Source organism: Rhinolophus ferrumequinum, chromosome 20, assembly GCF_004115265.2.
Source record: "Rhinolophus ferrumequinum isolate MPI-CBG mRhiFer1 chromosome 20, mRhiFer1_v1.p, whole genome shotgun sequence".
Lineage (NCBI taxonomy): Eukaryota > Metazoa > Chordata > Mammalia > Chiroptera > Rhinolophidae > Rhinolophus > Rhinolophus ferrumequinum.
The window spans coordinates 20,494,765-20,522,191 of NC_046303.1; the positions used below are offsets into that span (position 1 = coordinate 20,494,765).

The 27,427-nt window shown below is 36.8% G+C and overlaps 1 protein-coding gene across 1 annotated transcript in view; it reads right to left on the minus strand.

Moving 5' to 3' along the window:
* The window catches only part of HDAC9 (histone deacetylase 9), a 664,661-nt gene that overhangs the window by 20,709 nt on the left and 616,525 nt on the right, over nucleotides 1–27,427 (minus strand). Inside the window, exon 25 of the mRNA XM_033088745.1 lies at nucleotides 21,192–21,276. Coding sequence (XP_032944636.1) covers nucleotides 21,192–21,276 — 85 coding nt within the window. The remainder of the gene's footprint in view (nucleotides 1–21,191; nucleotides 21,277–27,427) is intronic.

Consider the following 27,427-nt stretch of genomic DNA (forward strand, 5'->3'; position numbering starts at 1 on the left):
CTAACTTTTCTAGATCACAGTGTCATTATAATCTCACCCAAGTTGGAAATGCTGTGTTTCATCTCTAAGTGCATTCAGTTGTAATGAGTTTCACGGGATATTATTAAACATTATTTTAGTTCATGATACTCACAAGCTGGTGATGCTGGATGACATGCTATCCTTTTTCTCCAGAGTGACTAATATGGGGCCTTTCACAAACAAATGATAGGTAGCTGGTGGTTTATGGGTTAAAATATGTTATAAACACTATAGGAGCTCATTATTGAGCTCTGAATATGTGCCAAGGACTGTGTTAGGTGTTTTCACATTGAGAATTTATAATTTCATTTAATCCTCATGACTATGTAGGCAGTGTTAGATAATTGTTTTGCAGGTTACATGGCTGGTAGGCAGAGAGAAAAGCTGAAATCTTCACCTAGGAATGCCTGACTCCAAAATGTAGCTTTTTCTGTATTCTGTAGTCCTCCTCTACCCTCCTCCTAACACACATAAAAATACAAAAATAGACTCAATATATGAAAATCCCAATTTAAAAAAAAATTATGCACATTGCAACAGATTTATATATATTCTTCACAAAGGAATCATCTTTGGTAATAACAAGTTACCCTTATTCCTTAGATGCACGACTCTATTGATCCACCTTTTATCGGCTTAATGGCATGGATTTATTGCACCAAGTGAGACAACCACATTGAGACTAAATTTTTCTACTCTTCATTTCTCACAGCCTTATACTATTGCAAGCACCTGGTTACCAGGTATACGTCACTGACAAAGCTATCATAAAATTGGAGACAAGTGCTCACTGAAGAGTACGAATTGAAGTCCTCAAAAATGGAGCACTGAACTAAAAGTCAAGATTTCCAGATTGGAGACTCCACACTAGACATAGAGAAATTATTTGGATCACTCTGGGGCATAATTTCCACATTTATAAAATGATAGTTGTGGGCTTGATGATAAACGAAAGGTCTCTTCCTGCTCTAATTCTCAATGATTGTGATTCTTTTGATCTCACATTACATATCATTCTTGGATATTAGAACAAATTTATTATGACAGAAAATGTTACTTTTCTGTGAGCCTATGAACCCTTGAAGAGGTCAGCAAACACTTACTTTTAGATAATATAGCACATCTAGAATAACCAGGGGCTTTAATTTTCAAGCACTATACTTTTTCTTCAAGAAGAGAGCTCTTGGTCATAGACAAAATAAACATCTTTACTCCTAAAACACAATCAGTACAGAATGTATGAGTCATTAATAACTCTTTAAGCAGAATGACTGACAATGATCCTTCAAAGTTTAGTCTTCATGTATGTGAGTAGTAAGAAAGATTTTAAATAGCTGAGACCTTTTTGAATAAAATTTAATGCATATAAAATATCCTGCTAAGAAAAAATGTTAGAAGTTTGGCTTTTATCCAGATGCATGAGGTTCCTGACTCAAAAATAACCCAAAACATTAAATTCAATATGGCCTCTGGCAAAGCCTATAAAAACAAGGGAAATATTCTACACGAAGAATGCATTTACAGACCACTATCTCTATTTGTAAAGGAAAATAATTAAAGTGGGTACAGACTGTGAAATCTGCAGCCAATTGAAATCCCACAATTTATGCGTCATATTTTCACATGATGGGTAGAGTTTTTTTCTTTCATAAACATGTGCAAGAACATCATATCTCTTGGCATGGGAATAATACCCCCAATCAGCACATAAGAGAAATGAACCAAGGTTTATTACTAGTTTTCAGGAGCTGTTATTCATAAAGTAAAATATTAGTAACCAGCTACTACTGGGTTGCTCTTCTAAGGAAAAAAACTAGCAAAAGAGTTTTCTATTAAAACCGGATACACACACCTCCCTTTTTGGTCATATCCTCTATCCTTATTCATTTTTCTCATTTTTCAGCACTTTTTTTTTGGACTATTTAGCCTTTATTATTCTGCATTTTTGTTTTGTCTGGTAAAAATAAAGCAAAGAAGGAATTTTAAAATAAAGGTAAAAACTAGATAATGGAATGCAGAGAGTCAAGAGTTCGAGGTGGGTACCATAGATGGAATGTCACTGGGCCAGATAGGTGCCATGAAAGGGCATCTTGCAGGTACTGTGTAATCAGACTTCAGTATAAACCAGATTGTTTTGGTAATGAGTAATTTGGAAAAAGGAGTAGTTGTTGACATATGAAGGTTTATGTTAGAAATAATCCTCCTACCAAAGTTTTCCAACCAAAGCCCTTTGACACTTTGAAAACCTCCTGACACTTTGAAAATCTCCCCCTTTCATCATCATTTTGGGATCTGTAGAGTCATTTCTCAGATGTGTTCTTCTCACTTGAATGATATCACCTGTTGTCATTGCACACATGTTCTCATATGAAAAGAAGCTGGTACTGACCTAAGCCTGTTACTAGTCCCTTCAAACTTAGAGATTATTAATACCTGGGACTTACAAAGGGCCTCAGTTCATGAATTTTCCAGACCTTAGAGCTTCTTAATACTTTTTAAAGATACATTTTATAGATACATGGAGAACTTTATTAGTATCCAAAGCATTATGTATATACAAAAATAAAGATGTATTGAAAATAGGTGTATAAATAGAGTGACCAGGTCATTTTTCATCCAAGTTGGGACAATTTTGATGTTAAAATGGGCTAAAAACAAAAATTGGATGTTATGGAAATCTTCATTTATTGGTCAACGAATTATTTTTATCAATAGACCTAAAAAGTAGTCCTATTCAAAAATTATTTTCACAACTAAAATTCATTCTAAAAAATAAAAATAGCATAATTCATGTATAAGCACAATAACCAAATTCTTTATATTGATTATCTTAACATTAGAAAAATGACACAAGCAGCATTATGATTGTTGGTCAATATTCATATATGTTAATCAGTTTTGTGACCATCTCACTGATAGAATATTATTGGTATTTTTTTATGAAGAATGTATTTTTTTACTTCAAAGTGGTCTAAATATTTTAGACTTTTTCATAAAATTGCCTGAAGTGTTCTTCACAGTGGAATTGAATGGTAAATAAATTTGAAATTCTGGCATTTTAATTTACTTTTCTGAAGAGACTATATTATTTTTGGTTGACAAATACTGTCTCTAAAATAGAGTACTATCTGGTAAGCTCAGAACAATTTCTGCTAAGTGTGAAATATTTTCACTTAGCTGTTAAAATATTGAAATGAGTAACTATTTCATACAAAATATTTTCATAACTACTGTCTTTTCCTCCTTTGGTACCTTTCTTTAGCAAACAGTTTATATAAACCAAACTTATCAAAAAAGTTTTCTCCATTTATGAATCGTTAAAATTTTATTTACTGAATTTAGATGCTGCAAAGTTATATGACTGCTCAATTTCATTCCATTCCAGAACAGAATATAAATTTATCTAGTTAAGAATAGTTTTATCAATGATTCCATCAATAAATAGACATCTTTGAAAGTCCAACTACATTATTGTCAAAATCAAATCTTGTGCACGGTTTGAGTGTTTATTCTTCTATTCATTTATTCTCTTGCTTTCATGGGGATGAATTTAAAAGTTTTCCCTTTTGAAAACACTATTTACTGTAATTGTAATTCTTGAAAAGCTTTAAAATCTGGTAGTTTTGCTCATTTCATGATTATTTCTTACCGGCTTCATTGAGGTATAGTTAAGCGTCAATAAAATTTACCAATTTTAAGGGCAGGTCAAGATGCATGTTGAACAAATGTGTGCAGCCATATAACCACTACAACAATCAAAATATAGACTATTTTCTTCTCATTAAAAAGTTCCTTTTGGCCTTGTGGAGTCAACATCTTAGGCTTCTTCTTGACCCCTGAGAATCATTGAAATCCTGCCACTGCACTTTTGCTTTTTGTAGAATTTCACATAAATGGCACCACATACTATACACTTAATATCTGGCTTCTTTCACTTAACATAATACTTTGAGATTCAATGCATTTGTTATCTTTTTCTTATCATCTTTATCTTTCTTTGTGTTAATATGATTACCCTCCCACCCCCGGCTTATTTTAAGATTTCATTACGATGTTCCTCACTGTGATTTTATTCATGTATATTCTGCTTGAGATTGATTGAGTTTCTTGGATCTGTCAATTTGTAGTTTTCCATCAAATTTATAAAACCCTTTTCCCATTACTTCTGATATTTCCCCAACTGCCACCTCTTCTGGGACTCCAATTACAGGTATGTTATACTGATTAATGTTGTCCGGTATATCACTGACATACTATTTTTTCAGGCCTTTTCTCTCTGTTTTTTACTTTGCATAGTTTCTAGTATTTCTTCAGCTTCACTATTAAAAAAAATATATATTTTTTTTTGCATTGTGTCTATAACCTGCAATTAATATTTCTAGGGTGCAGACTTTCATTTCAAATATTGTATTTTTTATCTCCAAAATTCCCATTTCCATGGTTTTTGTGTTTATCATTTCTCTTTGCATTATGTTGGCATTTTTCCTCTTCACATTAGAAGTAACTACTGGATATTCTTGTCTGCAAATTCCATCATACCTTGCATTTGTGAGTTAGTTGCTGCTAATTAATTTGTCTTAATATTCTAGGTCATATTTTCCTATTCCATTGCATGCCTGGTAATTTTCATCTGGATTCTTGACATTGTTAATTTGAACATTTTTGGTTATTTTATCTTGCTGTGTTTTTGCAAGTGTTGGACTTTGTTTTGTCATGAGGTTACCTTACTTGCAATCACTATGATCCTTCTGAAGCTTGCATGTATTCTTCATTAGAGTGTCTCCAGAGCAGGCTTGTGGTATCAGGCTAATTTAGCCCTACAACTAAGATGAAACTATTTTGATGTCTCTGCTTGATATTTTATGTATCATAAAGTCTCTCTACTCTGGCTAGTGGGAATATAGACTATTTCCAGTCCTGTGTGAGCTCCTTGGGTTGTTCAACCTTCTGTTTTCCATTGGCTTGTTCCCCAGCCTTGTGGCATTTCATTCCATGCATGTAAAGATATGTAAGACAAAGGTTTAAGGAAACCCCTGTAGAGACACATGGAGCTCTTTCACTGTATAGCAACTTCATCTCAAATACTCTGCCTCCCAATTTCTAGTCATTTCAGTCTCCCCAAACTCTGATCACTTCTGTATCTTCAACTCAGAAAAACCACTGGACTCTACTTGGATTCTCCCTCCCTATGCTGCAGCCTGGAAATTGCCTCTCATTAGTAAGTTTGGGCAAGTGTAGGACTCATTTTGTTTATTTCTCTTTCCTTGTTTGTTTCCCACTGTGATCACAGCTCTTCACTGCCTATTGTCCAGTGTCCAAAAACAATGTTCCATTTATGTGTTTCTCTGCTTTTCTTTTGTTTCTGAGCAAAAAGTAGTTCCTATAGTACGTAGTTACTCCATATGTCGGGTCAGAAGTCCATTACTGAAAATTCTGATTAATGATTTTAACTGATTAGAAAAAATGTAATTGAAATTCAGAAAAGTCATTTATAAAATAGTTTGATATTACTTTAGGTGATAATGGGCAGCAAAGAGAGAAATTTTGTACTGCCATGCTGAAGTGTTTTATTTTCTTTGCCAGCAATAGCAGCTGTTATTTCAAAAACATTGCATTTAATTTAACTCTATTTTACCCTGTGTTTACATAAAGGCATTTACAGTTCTGAGAATAACAGCTTAAATTTTCATTTGTGGAGGATCAAGCCTATTGCTTTTTTAAGGGATTTAAAAATAAAATTTTATTAAGTTAACTACTTTTTATTAAGTTTTAAAATTTATAAAATTTTAAGAATTTTGTATGCTCTATAATTAATGCCAAACACTTTCCTATTCTTTTAGATTAAGCTATGCTCCACCAAAGTTTAAATTTGCATATTAATAGAAAAAACAAATGATCTTGTCAGTGTTAGATTTTCACTGTAATTTATAACAGTAGCCACAATAATGCCCTATGTTTCATTTTTGGCAGATTTATTTCCAAAAGCTTTACTTTGATGCCATTAATTGAATGAAAAATATAAAAACCGTTATTAGAATTAACTGATTTTTCTGTTTGAAATATCTGAGGACACTATATGATTTAACCAAGAGATTCTTCTGGTGGAGTCAACAAATAACAACTATTACCTCACTTTGGAGCTTGAAAAATAACACTTGAAAGTGAAAATTAATTTAAAAAATTTAGAAGCATAGTCATTTTATCTAAATAAAATGTCATGCTTCACAGAGTGATACTTAAATGCACTTCCTGCAACTGCACTTGTTAAATGATCCCATTTGGCCTTAATTTCTATTTTTGTTTTATTTTAAATAATTACTAAATTTTAAAGTAGATACTGACACTGATTCAGGAGCAAGTATCTTCAGTGTTCATGTCACTCATGACATTACTACGTCCCCATGATGCATGATAAGTTGACACTTTGTGCAAGTTATATGTTAATTACCAACTTTCTTGAGAAATAACAATTGAGCACTAAATTTTTTAACATGCACATTTGTTTCTGAGCACATTTCAGCCAATAGTGTTGATGGCAAATTTAAAATATGTAACTAACCATAAAATAAATAGTTGTGGAATTGTAATGTACAATAATTGACAAAGCTTCTGTAGGAAAAAATTCAGAGTATAAACGCTGCATGCAGGATTGCTCCCCCTAGTTCTTGAACATATTTAACCCAGACCTAACCTCTGATTCTCCATGTTCCCCACAACACCACCTTCTGGCAGCTTGGTGGCATCATGCATGTCACAGCTGTGTCTACAGCACACCTGTCCGGTGCACCAGGTGGCAGCAATGTTGAATACTTCTTCCTCCACTTCTGAGGCCAGAAATTTAGGTGTCCTTTACAATCGGTGTCTTGGTTGATGTCTGTTATTTCAACATTCCATCCAGATACACTTGTTTCAGATTTTTCATTTTTCAGAAACCAAATTGGTCCCACACTCTATTTTCGTAAATAAAGTTTTATTGAAACACAACAATGCTCATTATACATTGGCTATGGCTGCTTCCTTGCTACAACAGAAAGTTAAGCACTTGAAACACAACACCATATGTAGTTACTGTCTAACACTGTATATAAAACTTTGTTGACCTCTGTTTTAAAGCAAGAAGGTACACAGACTAATATGCCTTATTTAGCAATAGATCACTCTGGCAGCCCTTTAGAGAAGAAATTGAAGAAAGCAAGCATGGATGTGGGAGATTCTCTGTAGAGTACTGAAATGGTCCAGGAGAAAGATGATGGAAGCCTGATTTGAGACAGGGATCATGAGAACAGAAATAAGTGGATGGATGAATGAAATGTTTTAAGAGTACAAAACCAGGACAGGATAATGGATTGGATGTAGGCAGCAATGAAAGAATAACATGAAGAATAATCCCTACATTCTTGTCTAGCAAAACTGGAAGGATGGGGTTCCATCTCCTAGGATCAAGAAACTTTGAAGAGGCTGAGGTTTGGGGCAAAAAAGAATAACAATGGCTTTGGACATGTTGACTAGATGTGCCTTTGTGATAACAAACGAAAGAGGCTGAGCTAGAGTTTAATAAACATCTGGTACTCAGATCTGAGGTTGGAGCGAAAGATATAAGTTTTTGGAGTTATTCTTGTAGATATGGCCATGAAGATATGTTCTTCAACATATCTTCAACAATAAGTAAAATGATGAGAAATATTTATTGAGTGCCTATGCTATGCCCGTGACAATGTGTTTAACAGGTAATTTCCTATAATTTCAGACCTACTTTGTGAGATAGATTCTTTCATTTTCCTTATTTTATAGATGAGAAAATTGAAGAAAAGCGGGTTGAAATAAGTTATTCATACTGTACACTGAGAAAAAGAATCTGTAGTGTGAAAAGGATTTAGGCAGAGGATGAAGGGCTCACTACACAGAGACTCTGCATTTAGTGTTGCAGCTAGGAGAGGGTGGGGTGGGGAGGGAGCTCTAATAGTTCATTTGTTTGGCTAGCTAAAACATGGACCAAAACATGGCCTACAGTGAGTGATTTAGAAATCTCAGACCTGTTTTGATTTAGTGAAGACGAAGGGATTCAATGATTTAGGAATATTGGAATGTTAGAGTGGATTTGTCATTTAAGACTTACCTACCCTGGGAGCATCCAGAAAACACACATTTCACCATGACCGAGAAATAACTCTGTGAGGGGACCCCTGGAATTCTCGAAGAGCTCTGTGATCGCTCATTTCTGTAGACCATAACTTACAGTGGGATCTGTGGCTACTGAATTGGGGAACCTAAATGCAAGGAGAGTCGTTGGATCCCAGGGTGGCAGGGTCCAAGTGGCAGCATTCAACTGCCAAAGGCAAGGTGAGTGTGGTCTACAGCAGAACTGAAGCAGCTGGTCTGACAGAACGGTGGAATGGCCTTTAGCAAACTCAGTTTCAGTGAAAGCTGGGTGGCAGGACTGGGGAAGGACCTCCAGGAGGATGCATATACTCTAGGTCAGCATCCAGCACAGGGTGCTGTTTCTCCCCTACCCAGGAGTCCTGTGTCCAGGAGGGAAGGAGTGAAAGTGGGAATGGCACCTCTAACACCTTGTGATCCACTGGCAACCTTTCTGCTTACTGTTCCTGTGACCTTATGCTCTGCTAGCCTAAAGGTATTAGTTCCAAAGGGAGGAAAGCATCCACCAGGAGACACAACGATTGCACTGACCTGGAAGTTAAGCCTGTCGCCACTTCACACTCCTTATGCCTCTGACTCAAAAGGCAAAGAAAGGAGTTAGAGTGCTGACTGGGGTGATGATTCTGACAACCAAGGGGAGGCTGGATTGCTTCTCCACAAGGGAGGTAAGGAAGAGGGAAGAGTGTGCATGGAACACAGGTGATTCCTTAGGATACTTCTTAGTATTACCACGCCCTGTGATTAAGGTCAATGGGAAACTACAACAACCCACTCTAGGCAGGATTACTATATGGCCCACACCCTTCAGGAATGAAGGGTTGAGTCACTCCACCAGGTAAGAAAAAACATGACCAGCTGAGGTGCTTGCTGAAGGCAAAGGGGATACAGAGTGGGTAGTGGGAAGAAGCTAGTTATAAACACCAACGGTGATGCATGAATAATTACAGTACAACAAGGGCTGCCATGGTGATGAGTATTTCCTCCTTTTTGTTATGCATGTTATTGGTATGCAAAGATATTTGTTTTCCTCCATCTCTTACTCCCTTATCATGTAATGTAAGACACTGGCTTTACATCATAGTAGTTAAGTATTGTTAATTTTATGTCATAGTATTCAAGTAGTGTTAATTTTATATCATAGTATTTAAGTTATGGGATATTGAGAATAAATGTCACTCAAAGCTTTACTTCCTCTCTTGGGGAAGGGCTTGGTGGTTTTTAGTTGTACACACAATAGTTGTAACATGTTAGGCAGAACTCTCACCTTATTAGTGTCTTTAATTGGAGATTAAGTATGGTTTAAGGAAATATAGAAGGAGTAAGGAAAATACAGAATCAGCATTGGAACACCAGAGTAATGCTTTTTGCAGGCAAGATCCCCCAATGGCTGCTAAAATTAGCGAGAAAAAGTTTGAGGAGAAACAGGATATTTGCATAATCTCGAAGTATCTTCCCAACATATTTATTAGTTCCAAAGGGAAACAGTGTAACATTACACTAGAGAATTCCTTAATTGGGTGATCAAGGTTAGCTTCACCAAAAACAAGAAAGACATGCTGACATTGCATACCACAGCTCTGACGCACTAAGAAGGGTACTGCATCACTGCTGTAGTAATGTTATAAAAGATGTATATCCTCAATCCAATCATGAAAATCAGAAAACCCAAGCTGAGAAACATTCTTCAAAATAACAGAGCAGTGCTTTTCAAAAGTGTAAAGGTCATAAAAGGCACAGAAAGACTGAGTGAGAAACTGTCACAGATGGGAGAAGACGGAGACATGACAACTTAAGGCAATGTGTCAGTTAAGTACTGAATTCTGGAACAGCATTAGAAAACTAGTGAATATGCGGGTGGAATCTAAAGAAAGTCTACAACTTCGTTAACAGTACTGTATGACTGTTAATTTCTTAGTTTCTATCCTTGTTCTATGGTTATACAAGATGTCAACATTAGGGGAAGCGGGGTGAAGGTTATACCAGAACTCTATTATAAACATTATTATATAGAGGGTGCCAAAAAAATGTATACACATTTTAAGAAAGGAAAAAACTATATTAAAATTGTAATACTCGGGGGCCGGCCCGGTGGCTCAGGTGGTTGGAGCTCTGTGTTCCTAACTCCGAAGACTGCCAGTTCGATTCCCACATGGGCCAGTGGGCTCTCAATCACAAGGTTGCCAGTTGGATTCCTCGAGTACCACAAGGAATGGTGGGCAGCGCCCCCTGCAACTTAGATTGAACACGGCACCTTGAGCTGAGCTGCCGCTGAGCTCCCAGATGGCTCAGTGGGTTGGACCGTGTCCTCTCAACCACAAGGTTGCTGGTTCGACTCCTGCAAGGGATGGTGGGCTGCGCCCCCTGCAACTAGCAATGGCAACTGGACCTGGACCTGAGCTGTGCACTCCATAACTAAGACTGAAAGGACAACAACTTGACTTGGAAAAAAAGTCCTGGAAGTACACACTGTTCCCCAATAACGTCCTGTTCCCCCTCCCCAATAAAATCTTTAAAAAAAATACGAAAGGAGAAATCAGCCCACGTTCAAAAAAGAATTGTAACACTCAATATATACTGATAACAAAAGATGAGTACAAGTCATGTGTATACATTTTTTTGACACCCCTAGTATTTGCAATTTTTCTCTAAATTCAAACTTATTTCAAAACAAAAGTTTAGTAAAATTGCTTTTTTGATCTGGCAGTAGAAATGACACTGGTAACCATAGCGAGATCACAACCAGATGAGAGGGCTTCTGATGGGGTTTTGGAGGTAAGAAAATGGATCTAGCTAGATAGAAACATCTTTCAAGAATGTGTTCTCGAAGGGTTGAAGAACAATAGGATGGCACACTGGGGAAGGAGTGAAGTTGCTGGAGCTTGTTTTTGAGATGGGAGCGATTTTGAGGACATTTTAATGTTGATGGGACTTAACAGTTCAAAGAAAGCAGTTTGGTAGCTATACTTCAAGTAAGGTTTGTTGCTGAGCTTAAGTGGGGAGGTGAGCTGGATGGAGGTTTGAGGAGAGTGAAGTTTGAAAGAGTAGTTTGAGAGGCAGAGTAAATTTGACCTATAATCCACTGTGTATCAGTAGGATTATAATGGGCCCATTGAAGTTTGGTGATCATAAATTTATAGGAGGTCAAACTACTAAGATTCATGACAACTTTGAGCTGACTTGTTTATTTAGGTCCAGTGTTGGTAGAAGTTCTTTGTAGAATCTATGCAGGGTTGCGATTTTACTATATTGGTGAAGTAGACGGGCAAGACGTTTAAGGCAGATGGAAAGATAGAAGGATAAATGAATTTAGTGTTATTGTTTTTAAGCTGGACTTAGAAAAAAGTGAAGAAAGGAAAGGGATAATGAATTAGGAGAAATGATAATTAAGATAAATGAAGTAAAATAAAGAGTCTTAGATGTGTGGGTTAACAATTCTATGGCATATGGGTGTGATGTATCCCTCTCTGGCAGAGCCATGCCTGCCTGCCAGCACTGGCATAGCATTTGTTTTTTTCAGGTCTGCTAAGACAGTAACAGATGGTCATCTGCTCTCCAGGTTCCTATTATTTCCTTTCTCATTCTTTATCCCTATGAGTGTATATCTTAAAAATGAAACGAAACAAACTCTCTTTATTATGATTTTCTTAGAGTTTCATGGACGAGTGAAAGGAAACGGGTATTTTTAATCTATTATCATTACTTGAAAATAATGCCCTTCCTCCATTTTAACCCCACGAGTAAAGCTTATTATTTCCTCGTTTCTCCTTTCTGCTGACTTTCCCTAGTGGCTTATGTCCTTGTGCATTTGACCGTATTCGACTATTTAGGTATGTATGTATTTATTTATTTGAGCTCATATTTTGTGGAGCTTGATCTCTGTACATACTGAAGGTCTAAATTAGGGATACTTCCTCCCGAAAGGAATGGCATTTGTTTCCTTCAGAATCTGGGAGTGGACCAATTTATTCATCGTTAGTACGCCCAACTTTGATGCAGACCTTGGGCTTTCTTGTGCACTTATAGCACTGATATCACCATTTGCCCCAGGGAAACTCTGATTTTTTGTTACTTACTGCTTACCGCCCCATTAAATTTCGGCTATGTTTTTTTTTTTTTTTCTTTCTTCCTCTACCCTTACATTTTAGCAAGCTCAGTAATGTATTAACACAGCTTGTTTTGATGTATGCAGAATTGATTACGTTTTAGGAGAAGTCTATTTTAGTATCTATCCTGGGATAGTTGGGAATAGGAATCTGGGAGGAACGATGGTCCTATTTGTGAAATGAGGTAGAAACAGGAAGGTCATATGCTTTAACAGAGAGAAACTGAGCTTTGACAGCACAGCCAGACCAGGGTTCAAATCTTGGTTTTACTGCTTACTAGTTGAAAGACCTGCAACAAATGACCTTAACTTGTTAAGCCTCAATTTATTCATGAACAAGATGAGGAAACTAATTATGCATTGCAGAGTTGTCTGAAGATTCTGCAGTCCTCCTACAACTCTGAAATGCATAATTAGTTATGTACCTAGCAAATGATCTTACCCCAAACTTGACCTTCTAGCATGCCCTATCTCAGTGAATGGTATCTTGTGGGGTATGTTTGTGTGTGTGTGTGTGTGTGTGTGTGTGTGTGTGTGTGTGTGTCTGTGTGTCTGACTCATATGGGTGCTAAAAGCTTCATATATAATCACAAAGGATTTCTTGAGTTTTCAGTCCCAGAAACACACACAGTTGTATTTATTCTCTTGGTTTGATTAGTTTTGCCTTAACAGAAATGTGAGTGAAAGAAAACTCGTAATTACAGATGCAGTTGAAATAAAATATATATATATAATAGCCCAGACAAGTTAAGTCTCTAAGCAGATGGCAGATTTCCCTTTTTATTGTGGTACATTCGCATATTAGGGCTCCACCAAACAATAATCAGAGTTTCAACAGTTCAAGAGAATGGCTAATTAGAAGTTCAAAATCAACTTTCGAAAAGCCATGTGTACAAGTTTGACCTGGCTCTGATACAAGAAGGGTTGGCGGGGTTAATAGTGGGAAAATATCGAACACTGCTTTTCTTCAATGAAGGCCCAGGGCTGCTACGTCAAGGCCTCTGTCTAAAGCCAAAGAATCTATGACAAATAGCAGCTCACACCTGACAACAGTCAGGGTTTTAAACTCAACAGGGCAGGGAGTTGAAATTCTGCCAATCCTTACATTTTTTTGTGATTAGATGTATTTTGCAAGTTTACAAGGGGCTCCAAAGTGGATTCATAGCTCCATAGCTCCTTGTAATTTGGCACTACCCTTCTAGAAATGACTGCGGCTAAACCTCAATTAACCAGAACCTCCCAAACTCCAAATCTTCAGTTAAATTGATATTTTCAAATAAACCTGTGACTTTTGGAAGAAATGGGAAAAAGTGTATACAATAATTGCAAAGGGAATGGATTTATTTGTGAGATACTATAACATAGTGGCTAAGACCACAAACTCTGGAAGTAGACTCCGTGATTTATGATCTTGCTTTTGTCCACCTATTAGCTGTGTGACCTTGGGGGAAGTCAATTAACCTAGATGTGCCTCAGCTTACTTGGCTGTAAAATAGGAACGAAAATAGTATCCACCTTACAGGGTTGCTGAGAAGATTAAATGAGTTAATTTTATATAATAAGAGTGCTTAGAACAGTGCCTAGCACGTTGAAAGCATTCAGTATTTGTTTTTTTATTATTTGCTAATAGCTTACAGGGTTTGCATAGTGTAAATAATTTCATCCAATGTCCCCCCATAACTTCATTGCAGTGAAAAACTGATATTTAGGATGATGCCTCCTTCCCCCCAACCTTCAAGCCTTTCAGTCAGGGAAGTTTCTTTTTCTTAAATCTAATATTCGCCACCTTCTCTTTCAAACCTTTTCTTCCTCCGCTGTTCTCTATCACGGCATGTGACACCACCATCTACTCAGTCCTCCACGCCTGAAACCTAGACACCAGTAATGATTTCCTTGATAATTAATTACCGTACCATGCCAGTTCTCCATCTGAATGAAACTGGCCACATCGGACAATAAGCCCTGCTAAATCTTCTGTCCTTACTGCAGGCATAGAGATCTTCTCAAATGCCTGTTTAATTAATCATGTTCTTCCCTGCTTGAAATAAAACCTCAAATCTCTATGAGTTGAAAGTCCCTTTCCTACATTGTGGGTTGTCTCTTGCTCTCCTCCCCTGGATTTCAATAGAATGGAGACGGAGGACAGAGGAAAAGAGAAAGTAGAGAAAAGAAAATCAAAATGTAATAGGAAGGGACAAAAAGAGAGGAAAAACAGTGTGGTTTAGCTTTTGGATGTGGAGTCAAGAAGCCAGTAAAGCTTGTGAGGTGATTTATGCAGCACATGTTGCAGTCTGGGGGAACAACCCATTGAACTGTGTGCACAGCCCCATGAGGTCAAAATATTGGACAATTTCCCCACAAGAGATGTATGCAAATTCCTTTTATTTTAGAAACAATCTGGATTTTCTCCTGGATTGTCTGATATAAATGCCCCTTCTCCTTGGGAAGGGGGTAGCTAGAGAGCGTTATGGTCATGAGAGGCTGAGAACGGCATTTCACATACAAGAAGACAATGGTTTTCACCTTTAGAGCAAGTCTTGTCTTAACTTTAATAGCTTTTTTTTATTCATTACCATCCGTATCTTCTCATCACCAAGAGAACTGAACAGTACCTACTCTGATCATCCACTCTGATATAACATAAACAGTGTTTGTACTTTATTTTACCCACTAGTTATCTTTCACTGGACATAGAGTAGAAATGAAATCAACAAAATGAACATTTCTTTGATCTTTCCTAGGATCAGTTGTTATGTCTAAGGATGGCTTCCAGAATAGTAAATATCATCATATTATAATAACAAGAGGAGGAAGAGAAGGAGGAGAAAAAAAAGGAAGAGGAGGAGGGAAGGAGAGGAAGAAGTGGAGAAAGAGGAAGAAGAGGGGAGGAGGAAGTCATTTCTTTAGTAACATACATGCAAAACACAAATTAAGCACAGGTCGGACAAAGAGTAGGTGGCAACTATACTTGCCTTGATCTCCCGGAGAGAATCTGATCTCATTTTCATTTCTCTAGAATGTGTGAAAGGGTGTGCTCTGCACACTGTAGGTGCCTGAATTATGTGGATAACTGACTACCTGGTAGTCAGTTACATAATCACGTGGTACATCCTACTACAATGAGAACATCCTATCACTTTCCGTACTGGCCTTAAAAGTTGGATACATTTATAGGACCATAAATTCACTTCTCGTTGCCCTAAATAATACTCTGTGTGTGTGTGTTTAAAAAAAAAAAGTAGAAAATTAGCATAATGATACATTTCATATGCAGGAGACATCTATGTCATTCCTTTATGTATCTAGAATAAGTCTGACATGAATGTACAGTGACATTGCAAATACTGTTCCTTTCCCATTCTGGCCTATGTCACCATTTTCTTATGGTTGGCGTGATAAGGAATTCTAAGAAGACCCCAATCTACTAAACAGGACAGAATTCCTAGAGTGGGAAAAAGATGAAAGTTGGGGTGGAGGGCGGAAATTCCTACTTTTATTTTATGATTCTGTTTCTTATTTGCCATTTTGTTGCCACAGTAGCACCAACTTAGAAAAGCACTACAGTGATATGCCACGTTATTCCTCTTGAAAATCCTCAGAAAAGTTAAGTGGCTTGCTCATTATTACATGGTTGATGAGCGGAGGAGAGGATTATACTGGAATTCATGTAATTTTTAAGTGCTCTACACTATCAGCTGACAACTACTGGAGGGATGTAGCAAAATTTTAAAAGAAACCTCAAATCTTTGTGTACATATATATTTTCTTGATCCACAAATCAAAAGATACTGTTATTACCACTATCATGCAGGAGGTCTCTAAAATTTGTTGACACTTAAAAGGAGCACTCTTCTTGCTAAAAAACTTAAAGAAAGGAAACCATGACTCTATACTTGTGGTTTTCACATTTTGGGGTTTCACAGATCAATATCAGTATCATTCAATACATGATATGTTTTTAGGACTTAAAATTATAGTATTTCAAACTAAATAAATTCAGTTTTATGAAAAACTCCTTTCATGGTTCTTCCCATCCATAATCAGTGAAAATGTCATTTATCATGGGGCCGGCACGGGTGTGAAAAAATGGCTTTCGGGAACCCTGCTTCTCACCATGCCATGTAAAAGAAAGAGTTCAATGGACTCTCCAAATTGTTAGGATGAGTCTCAGGAAAGGAAACATATGTATGAGGATCCTTTGTCCTTTGGGCTGACCCTTCGCTGGCATCACTTGTTAGTTATTATAGCCAGCCAAGCAACTGCTAGATTTAGCGCTGAGAACTGCTACCAGCAAGCTTAGCTATGGAAATAGTAGCTCACAAATAATTCATGTTCTTCCTAACTTAGAAAGGATTCATCTTTGTGGGTTGTGAAGGAAAGAGAAGAAATGGGCTCTCATGTATTTTGCCTGCCCTTCATTTCTTATTCTGCATGGGCTAGCCAAAGGGTATTACAATTATCTTAGGTTAAAAAAATCAGTTTGGGCTTTAAAACAACAACAACAAAAAAAATGTGGCAAACATCGATAGACTGGCTGATTCATTCACTCAACAAATATTTGCAGAGCACCTACTACATGCCAGACACTAAACAAAGGACATGACAATTAAAAACTAACAATCTCTGCCATGAAAACACACAGGAACTGCATCTAATCTAGACTAGAGATGAAGGGCGATTCAAAGGTGGCTTCCCAAAAGAGATAACCCCTGAGCTACATCTTGAAAACTCAATAGGGATGAGGCAGATGACTTTGGCATCTCAGGGATGGTTGATCTTTGCATACACCCACCATCCTGAGATGAAACCAGACCCTGACCTGCCAGAAGAAATATTTGCCCTGCTGTTGCCTGGTAAGGCCTTTTCTTCGCAGCTAAATGAGTAACATAAACAAGCACAGGACAACAGGGATAATCCCGCCTCAAAATACATGTGGCCCGGCAAAGGGCCAATGCTAATCACAGCCTCCAGCACCTGCATACCCTCAGCTGGGGGGCTCAGGTCTCAAAGAGAAATTCACATTCGGCCTGTCAGCACCTTGCTGCCTGCCTTGGGACAAGGCTATCTAGGAACTTGCCTGAATGTTTCCCACATGCTCCAGGGCCTGCTTCTCAACATGTACATAAGTTGTCTGATACTGTAGTCCCAAACTGTAGCACAAAAGAATCCTTCAGAACCTGGGCTAGGAGCCGGGCTGAAATTCAAACACCTCCTAAAGTTAAAACGAGGCACCTGTGTGACGTTCCGAGACACATGTGAAGAGGAGGTCTCCTGTTCAACAAAGCCTACCTTCAGGCCGACTCCGTGAACAGGCAACCGGTACGGTCAGTCCCACAGGCTCCAAGCTCACATGGTCCCTCACTCTCGGATCAAGGCTCTGCTGTCACCTTTGTGAAATTATTAATATATTTTTTTTTAACAAGGAAGCATTAACACATTTTCATTTTGCACTGGGAACCACAAGCTATTCAGCCAGTTCTGATGACTTTCCCCACCAAAGGGGAAATTGGGAGCCCAGTCGAAGCCCTGGAGTCCTATAGAACTTGAAATGGAAGAGTGGGTTGTAAAACAGAGAAAAATAAACGGAGGAGTGCAATTTCACATTTATCAAGGAATCTCACATTGTTTGCTAAGCCCGGAGCCCATAATTTTGATTTCCCGAGCCACTGTGAAGTTTGCAACTCTGAAATACCCACTTTCTTTTATTGCTCTATGGACCTTACGCAGCCCTTTTTTTGTTTCTTTAGTCTGGAGGCGCGGCCCCAAAGAGACACAGTTCAACAGAACCACATAAAAATGTACCCCACAGTGGTCAAAGCCACAGCCCCGAACCACTTTCTGTGTACTGATTTTTACCCCATGTCCCAAGTGGTGAGCGATCACTGTCATCTTGTGTTTCTCTTTCACTTTACAACCTCAACCTACCCTTCAGTTCCTCCTTAGCCACAATTCGAGTTCTTGTGGTGGGTGGTGCTTGGTAAATATTTTTTTTGCATCACCAGCACCTTGATTTCCATCAGAATTGGCTGCATTGTTCGTGGAGCCCGGCGCAAAATGAAACTGGGGCCCCTTGTTCAAAACGTAGTAAGAATTATAAGGCAGCAACAGTAAGAGCAGTAAGCCATACACAGAACCCGTGTAAGTGTCGGGCTTACGTGACTGCACAGATTGGCCAGCCAATGATTCTCAGTGTCCTGAATGGGGCCATGCACCCATTCCTTAACCAATCACTGCTAAGTGCTTAATCTGTTTGGTCACTGTTAACCACTGACTGGTTCAGCCTTAGACTAAGAACAGCTCCCCTGGAACTGGGCATAAGTTCATCTTCCCCTGAGTTGCATGGTATTTGGGGGTAAGGACTCCAGAGTAAAACCAAGCTTCTTTTGGGTTGAAGTGAGGAAGGCATGGTTGCTGAGCACCCAACCTCAGCACCCACTATCCCATGTATCTGGGACTCAGAAGGAGGAGCTCTTCTTCAGCAGCTCCTTTCGATGCAAGCCTTGGCTTCTGACAGCCTTGAAAAATGACTCAAATCCTCCTTCCTCAAATCTGACTACTCTCAACTCCCAGGCTCTTCAAACCCCTTCCCTGCTGCCCGCCCTTCCTGCAGGTGCATGCGGGGGTGAGAAGGTATGATTCCTGTCCTGATGACCATCATCTAATTAAGGAACCACAACTAACAGACTGTAAAATACACAAAAACTTAAATAATTGAAACATTTTAAATAAAAGTACCACTAATTCAAATCCACATGTCAGTGCTGAGACTTTGTGGAAGTATTCAATGAACAAGCACATCCTACTGAGGGTGGAACCCTCAATAGGAATGTAGGAGGAAATGGATTTTTCAGTGGAAGTGGTCAGTTGTGGGTGGTAGGAAATGCATTTTGGAGCAGAAGACAGAAATTCACAAGCCAGAGTGGCAGAATTCTCATACAGCAAGTTTGGATAGAAGAGTGAATTCTTTGCAAGAGTCAAACAGGTTTGTTTGGCCTGAGCAGATGGCACAAGTCACTCTAAAATGTCAGTGGCGAAAGGAAAAGAAAAAAATCATGCAGTAGAAAGTCATCACTAGGAAATCAAACCCAATACAAAAGGCAATAATACAGTTTCTAAAGACATCCACAAACTATGATTTTTCACACCTATGAGACAACCGAGTCCTCTGCTTCTGTTATTCCCTTCGAAACATTCACTCTTTCTTCATCTGGTCAACATCCTGGTCAGTCCTTAAGAGCAAGCTCGCTGAGGCCCTATCACTGCCAGGAAGTCTTCCTTGAACTTAAACCTCCCTCACTCTCCAGTACCTCTCATCCCAGCTGAAGGAGGCTCACCAAAGGGACTGCTCCCTCTCCATGATCTCAGAGTACCTGGTGACCCTATATTGGAACGATCCATGGCAGTGTCTCTCACTCACTGGGCTATAAATTCCTTGATGCCAGAAACTCTGCCTTATTCCTTTCCATACCCTCTGTGCCTTGATATTTGACCAAGCTGTCAGAGATCAACATGTAATACGTACCCAGGAATGCTTACTGAAAGTGATCTTATCTGATTATACAGAGGAACAATAACTTTTCATAATCTGTGTGTATAACGGTGAAAGAATGCTCAGAATGAAAGAATAACATGTATAAAAACTAGGTATTTTTATACTATTTGATAGATGACCTGCAGGGGGCATTAGATTGGATGTGGGTGAATATGAGAAGGCTGTCAAAGATCATTTCAAGATTCCTTTCCTTGAGATCTGCAATAACATACAATAGAGACTCTTAATCTACCCTCAGTGGTAATGAGACAGATCAGTAGAGTGACAGGATTTTGTACTTAGCCTATGAAATCTTCTCCAGCCTTCCCTTCTTCATGTCTGTCAGTTCCTTTATCTTAGCCTTAACTCAAAGGCTTTCGGCCCCAGTACTTGAACGTTTCTTTTTATTTTTACTGAAAATCTTTGAAATTCATAGTTTATTCCAGTTATGATATATAGCCAATAAATATTCATTGGGTATTGAATATGGCCCTCAATCCATGAGTGAAATGGAAGTGGGAAATTACTTTCAGTTTCTATATGGCATGATTTGTAAATAGTCACAGCGTTCGATAAATGGATAATCTAGAACACCAATGATACTCAGCTCTCCAAGCTACTCCTGAGCAAGCAAAGGCAAGGGCTCCTCAGCAAGAGCTGGAAGGTGTCTTCTCAGTAGTGTTGACAGAATGCTTCTACAGGACAGCAGCAAAGCCAAGGGTTTTCGTGATCCTCCTTCACACTTCATTTTGCCATTTGGTTTTCCCCATCATGCTAACTTTTGTGTTGATTTCAGTGTGTGTGTGTGTGTGTGTGTGTGTGTGAGAGAGAGAGAGAGAGATAATCTAAAAAGAGTAACTCTTGACAAGCAACAGCAATGTGAAGGGAATTGCATAGTAAAAAAGTCGCTGACTTTCCCTGCTTTGTTTAGTTGGATTTGCTTATCGTCAGGATTTCTCACTAATTTTTCTTCTCCTGCCAGACTGAAAACCAGTAAATGATTGCTGAATTCCATCATCATTAGGAGAGAACTTACCTTAGTTAAGACTGGACAATATAATCACAATTTCTACATTAATGTCAACGTTCCAAGTAAATGCTTAGTGGTAGTAATGGGGGGAAAAATCCAAGTACTTGGAAAATATAAGAAAAGCAAGATTCTAAATCTACAGTCTGAGTTATCAGTGTAAGATTGCCATGTTATGAGCAAGGAAATAGCACATTTAGGTATGAATATATAATACGTTCAAGTTAAAGCAACTTTAAATATGTTTCTCATATTTGAGGAACTCAAATATGTTGTTCATATGCTCAAATTCTCAATATAAATTTAATTGCCTATATCCGGTTAGAAGTGAAAAAAAAACTTTTAAGACATACTTTGAATTTCAATGATCTTCTGTAAAGAAATAACGGCATTCATATTCGGGCTTTGGTGGAGAGTATCTTCTGCAAGTGGCTCCAGCTGCAAGAATAGCAGATAACAGGATGAGCAGAATATTATGACTTTATAGTAAGACTGACAGAAGCAAAGCAAATTGAGACAACCTAAAAAACAAAACAAGCTTGCTCCTAGAACTAGTTAATATTCTGCTGCTATCGGTTCTAAAAGTGTAACCAGTTTTATTTTCTGTTTTGCACCATGTAATTGAATTCCAAAGGGCTTTTCAATTGGTCACAAGACTAATCTATGAAGTCCCTGAAGCAGGTGCATGTCTGTGTATTATTCATTAAAAATCTCAGTTATTTGTGTAATTTTTGTAGGTTCCTCACAAACCAAATTCCACCATGTCGGTATACGCAGCTGGACCCTGCAAAGGAAATCTCAGGGAAGTTGCAGTAGACAGAATGTGGGCAGTCTATCATCCATAGTTTTGCAGTGTTTTTACATCTAACCACCTTATACTTTTGGGCACTTCACAATGGAAAACTATGAGACACAGCTGCTCTTATTCAATTGCTATTGAATAAGTGATAGAGTAAATGTTCAAATAAAACCAAAGGTAAAGTAAAGTAACTGTACATTTTCACTTAACTTCTACTGTGTCCATAACTCTGCTGATGTCCCCGTGGAAGCACAGGACAAATTCCTGTCTTGCAAAGCTATCATGATCTCCTGGAATTATACTAATTTTTCATGGAGAAGCTCAGCAAACATTGCTTTGCAAGAAATGAAGAGGAGCTTTAAATGATTTATGGAAAGTTTTGGCAGAACAAAATCTGATGATGCATCCTTGGGAATACCTTGGTTATGTAGCTTGGTGTGGGGCAGTAGGAGCTGAATAGCCAGAGCACTTGCAAACAGAATAGCCATCCAGTTATTGTGACCCAGGAAGCAAGGAAAGCAATAGTAACAAAGGAACTAAGAAAAAAGGAGTTTTCTTAGAAAATGTAAAGTTAGTAGTCTCAAATATAAACTGATGGTCAAACTATCATATGGCATGAATAGAACCGATGTCACTAGACATTGTACCAAAGCATAAACGCATCTATGTCTCTTGGTCTGTAGAAAAAAAAAAACTAAAAACCTCAGGGATTCCAAGTTTCCACAGCATATGTAAGTGAATCTTCCCTCCAGGGTCTTTCTGAATTGATTATTCTGTACTTCAATCATGGAATCTAAGACAATAGCACCTTTCTTCCAGATGCCATAGGATAACAGACTAGCTGAGGGATATTTATACACGGGTAAATTCACTAAATATAACTTTCCAGAGTGTTTTTCTTAGCTGCCAGAAAAAGAAAAAAAAGAAAAAAAACCTTTAAAACATCAAAAGGTTTATTTGCAATACAGCTTGGTGAGAGAAAATAAAACAACACAGTGTTGGTGAAAGGTTCTGCAATCTTAAATTCTAAAATCTTGTTAAAATCATTTTTTAAAAATCTGGTATTTCAGGTAGTGTCTTCAAGAATATATTATCCTGGTAACACTCCCTTCACTCAGAGAAACTACTGAATCATAAACGGAAGGTTACTTGGAATAGTCTTACTCAAGAATTAGACAGGGTTGAGCTACCTTGCATATAAATAATCTTTCCTTTCACTTCTGTCTCAGAGCTTAGAAAATATTTTTAATAGAAACCAGATTTTAGTAATAAAATGTTTGAGACATCACTCTATGTTCAAATATTTAAGAACAAAAGCACAAGGTGCTATCAGCATACTTAATTCTTCAAAAAGCTTTCCAGTGACTTTAGGGTAAAAATGCTGACAAATTGAAAGGTGCTGGCTACAGAGATCATTAATGTAAAAACCTCACTTCTGGAACTCTCTTGCATGAAAATTTCTGGGCTATTTGTAAGACTTGGTTATGTAGAAAATAAATGCAATTCAGGGTGTTGAGAATAAAAATACAAACAACCCTAAACCTCCAATTTGGAATCATCAGTTAGATTCGATAAAGTTATGTCTACTTACAAAAGCAACCTAGAGAATTAAGGCAATTACATTGATAATTTAAGCCTCCCAAGCCATTTCCTTGCATGTTTTAGGTGAATGTCATTTAGAGGATTTAACCTTCAGTAAATTGCCCCAATTTGTTTCATTTTGAGGGTATACACAGAGCTGAATTCCGAAAATTCTCAATGTAAGTTCTTTAGTTTTTTTTCGGGTAGCGCTGCACAGAAGGCAATGGGTAATACTCTCGGTTGGCAAGAAGGCAAGCAGAATTTAGAGTCTGTTTTCCTAAAATTAAAACCTTGTATAGAGGGACCACAGAACTGAGTTGTCTTTTCTAGAGTTTGTTGATTTAATCATTCACAATTATAACCACTAAAATAATCTGATCGAAACATCTATTTAATAAATATTTATGAGTATTGGTCATTATTAGTACTCTAATAACTAACTGTAACGAAATAATATTAAATAGTCACTTTTTATTAATGTGAAGCAAAAAGAATATTCAGTAAAGCTGGTTATGCATTTTGTTTGGCCAATAAGATGTAGCAAAAACATTGATTACTGAGGCTAATCAATGTTAGTAAGAGTTATTAAAACATACATAAGGAAGTAGTTTATACAAACCAGAGAACTTTTGCATGCAAAAATTATAGTAAGATAAAGCATATGAAAATGTAGGAAATATCACATACCCATTATGCCATCTTTGCTGAGCAATTCTATCAAGTAATAATAATCAAGGAATTATAAGATACACTAGATAATTTTAACACAACTTCTTGACACACAAAGCGCTCACTCAGCTTTATTTTATCCAAAGTTTAATTGCCAACTATTACTTATAGCAATTCTTTATACAAATTTTCAGTCTCAGTGTCAGAGAAATTTATTTTTCTACGTCTTTTATAGAAAGTTGCAATACTGTATTGATACAATTCAGATGTTTATTAAGTTGCACATACAGTGCAATTTCAAGTATTACAGCTACTGTGAAACATCTAAAAATTGTGGCCATTATCATGTTGTGAATAGGTAATTTTCAGATTCTTTACAACTGATTGTAAGTTAAATCATCAAAAATCATTTTAGTTGGCTAAGATGCATTTATGGAAATGGGCAGGGGATATTTTTGGAGAAGCTCTTGAGTAAGAGTTTTAAAACATACTCTGTACTTATGAGACATGAAAATCAACTCCATTATTTTCATGATTCAGACAGGACAAAAAAGAAGCTAAACAGAGACTTTGCAAATATAACAGCTATATGAGGATAGATTTACACATCAATCAAGCAAAGGATCTACTAACTACTCTTTGGCTTTTATATTTCCCAAATATGCCAAGTATTTTCACACTTCTATACCTGTATTTATTCTGTTCCCTCTGATTGCTATTTTCTCCCACCTTCTTTGAATTGGTGATACCTTACTAAATTGTTCAAGGACTAGCACAAATATTGCCTGCTCTGTGAAATCTTTCCCAAATTTCTCTGATAGAGCAAATTGCTTCCACCTGTGTTTCCTTTCCACACAAATACTCTTGTTTACTCTGCTAAACACATTATATTGTAGTCAGCCGTGTCTGCCATTCTGTACTTTGTTGTGAGCCATTTAAAGGCAAAGATAGAGCCTGGTATACAATAGGCGTTTTTAAAAATGGTTGAATGAATGGAGGAAGGATTAATTAAGAAAACATGGAGAGAGAGAGAGAGAGACCCTACACTCTGTAGCTAACACACCTAGGTAGACTAGGTTCTTCCTCTTGAGTGCCTGCTATAATCAGGAAGGACATGATTTGAGGGTGAAAGACTAGGAAGGACAACAGTGATAATTCATTTTTAAATGAATATACTGTAATTGAGTTTTAATTGATGTTTTAATTGATTTGTAAGTTTGATTTTTAAATTGACCATCGTGTTACACTTATCAATTCCAATAATGTATATGCAAATAATTTTGTATAGATGTTCTACATATACAATTACATGATCTGTGAATAATGAGATTTATGTAATTCTCCAATTTTTATATTTTAAATTTCTTTTTGTTACTCTATTGCACCATTAGGACAATCAGTGCAATGTTGAAATGAAGTAGTAAGAGTGAGCATCTTTGTCTTGTTTTTGATGTCAAAGAAAATTCCTCCTATTTCACCTTGAAATCTGATATATACTATATACAATTGTTTGTAGATAAGCTTTACCGACTTAATAAATTTTCCTTTTGTTCCCAGTTTTCCAAAAATAGTTCATAATTGGGTGTTTATCAACTGGTGTTTAAACATCTATTGAAATGTTTATATTTCTTCTTGATTCTCTAATGTGGTGAATTATAATGACTTATTTTGCAGTTTAATATGTTACATCCTGGCCTGAACCCAGTTTTGTATTGGGTTTTTAAGATATTGATGAACTGCTAATATGTTGTTTCAGATTTTATCTATTACACTTATGAGCAAGATCTTCCTATAATATTCCTTTCTTATAATGTTCCTTTTAGTTTTGGATATCAATATAATACTGGTCTCAAAATAATCAGTTGTGAACTGTTCTCTCCACGCCTTTTTAAAACAGTCTGAGACTGGTACTTTTTCTTCCTTAAATTATTGTTAGAATTCCCTGATGAAGCGATATGGGGGTCTGATATTTTCTCTTGGTAAATTTGGTATTAAAGATTCAGTTTTGTTTATAATTATAGTACTATTTAAGTTTTCTGTCTTCTTGATTCAGGTTTTGTAAGGTTGTACTTTTGTAAGAATTTTTCCATCTCAAATAAAATTTCAAAAATTTTTATGTAAAGTTTCTTTTTTTAAATATTCTCTTCTAATCCCTTTAATACATTAAAATCTATAGTAAAGTCCTCATTTTCATTCTGAGTGCTGGGAATGCATGACTTTTCTTTGTTGATCAGTCTTGCTATAGTTCCATTAATTTTGTTGGTTATTTGAAGAACTAAATTTGAGTTTTTAAAATCTTACATATTATACGTTTGCTTTTGATTTCATTATTTCTTCTCTATATTTCCTTTGCTTACTTCATGCTTACTTTGTTGCTATAGTTTTCTAATTTCTTGATATGTATGCTTCTATCTTTAATATTAATCTTTCTTCTATCCTAATATATACATTGAAAGCTTTATATTTTTCTCTGAATTCAGCCTTATACATATCCAAGTTTTGATATTTCACATTTTCATAATCATTCAGCTTAAAATTTTCTAATTTTCATTGTGATTTTTTTGACACATGAGTATATTTTGAAATCTCCAAATATATGAGATTTTTTAATTACCTTTTTTATTTAAAATTATACAACTATGTTTGTTGACTATGGGTACAATGTTGCAGAGCAAATCTGTAGAGCGTATTGATCTTGTTTGATGGAAACTTTATGCCCTTAAATTAGTAACTCCCCATACTCCCTCAGCCTGACAACCACCATTCCACTTTTTGATGGTATGTATTTGATTATTTCAGATACCTCATATAAGAGGAATCATGCAGTATTTGTCTTTCTGCAACTGGATTATTTTACTTAGCATGTCTTCTAGGTTCATCTATGTTGTCACATATTGCAGAATTTCCATCTTTTTTAAGGCCGAATAGTATTCCATTGTATGTATAAACCACATTTTCTTATCCATTTGTTGGCTAACTGGACATTTAGCTTGTTTCCACATCTTGGCTATGGTGAATAGAAGAATCATAGCATTGTTACAATCTCTTCGAGATCCTGATTTCAATTCTTTTGGATAAATCTCAAAAGTGGAATTGCTGGATCAATATGGTAGTCCCGTATTTACATTTTCGAAAGCCCACTATTCTGTTTTACACAGTAGTTACACCATTTTACATTACATCGACAGTGTGCAAGGATTCCAGTTTCTCCACATTCTTACTCATATTCAGGGTTTTTTATTTTTGCTTTTTTTTTGATAATAGTCATCCTGACATCCTGACAGTTGTGAGGTGATATCTCATTGTGGTTTTGATTTGCATTGCCCTGAAGATTAGTGTTGTTAAGCATTTTTTCATATCCTTGTTGCCCATTCATTCTCTTTGGAGATATGCCTATTCAAGGCTTTAGCCCATTTGAAAAATCAGGTTATTAGGTTTTTGTTTATTTGTTTTACTACTGAGCTGTAAGAGTTTCTTATATATTTTGGAAATGGACACATTATCACATCTAAATATTTTCCCCCATTCCATAGATTGCCT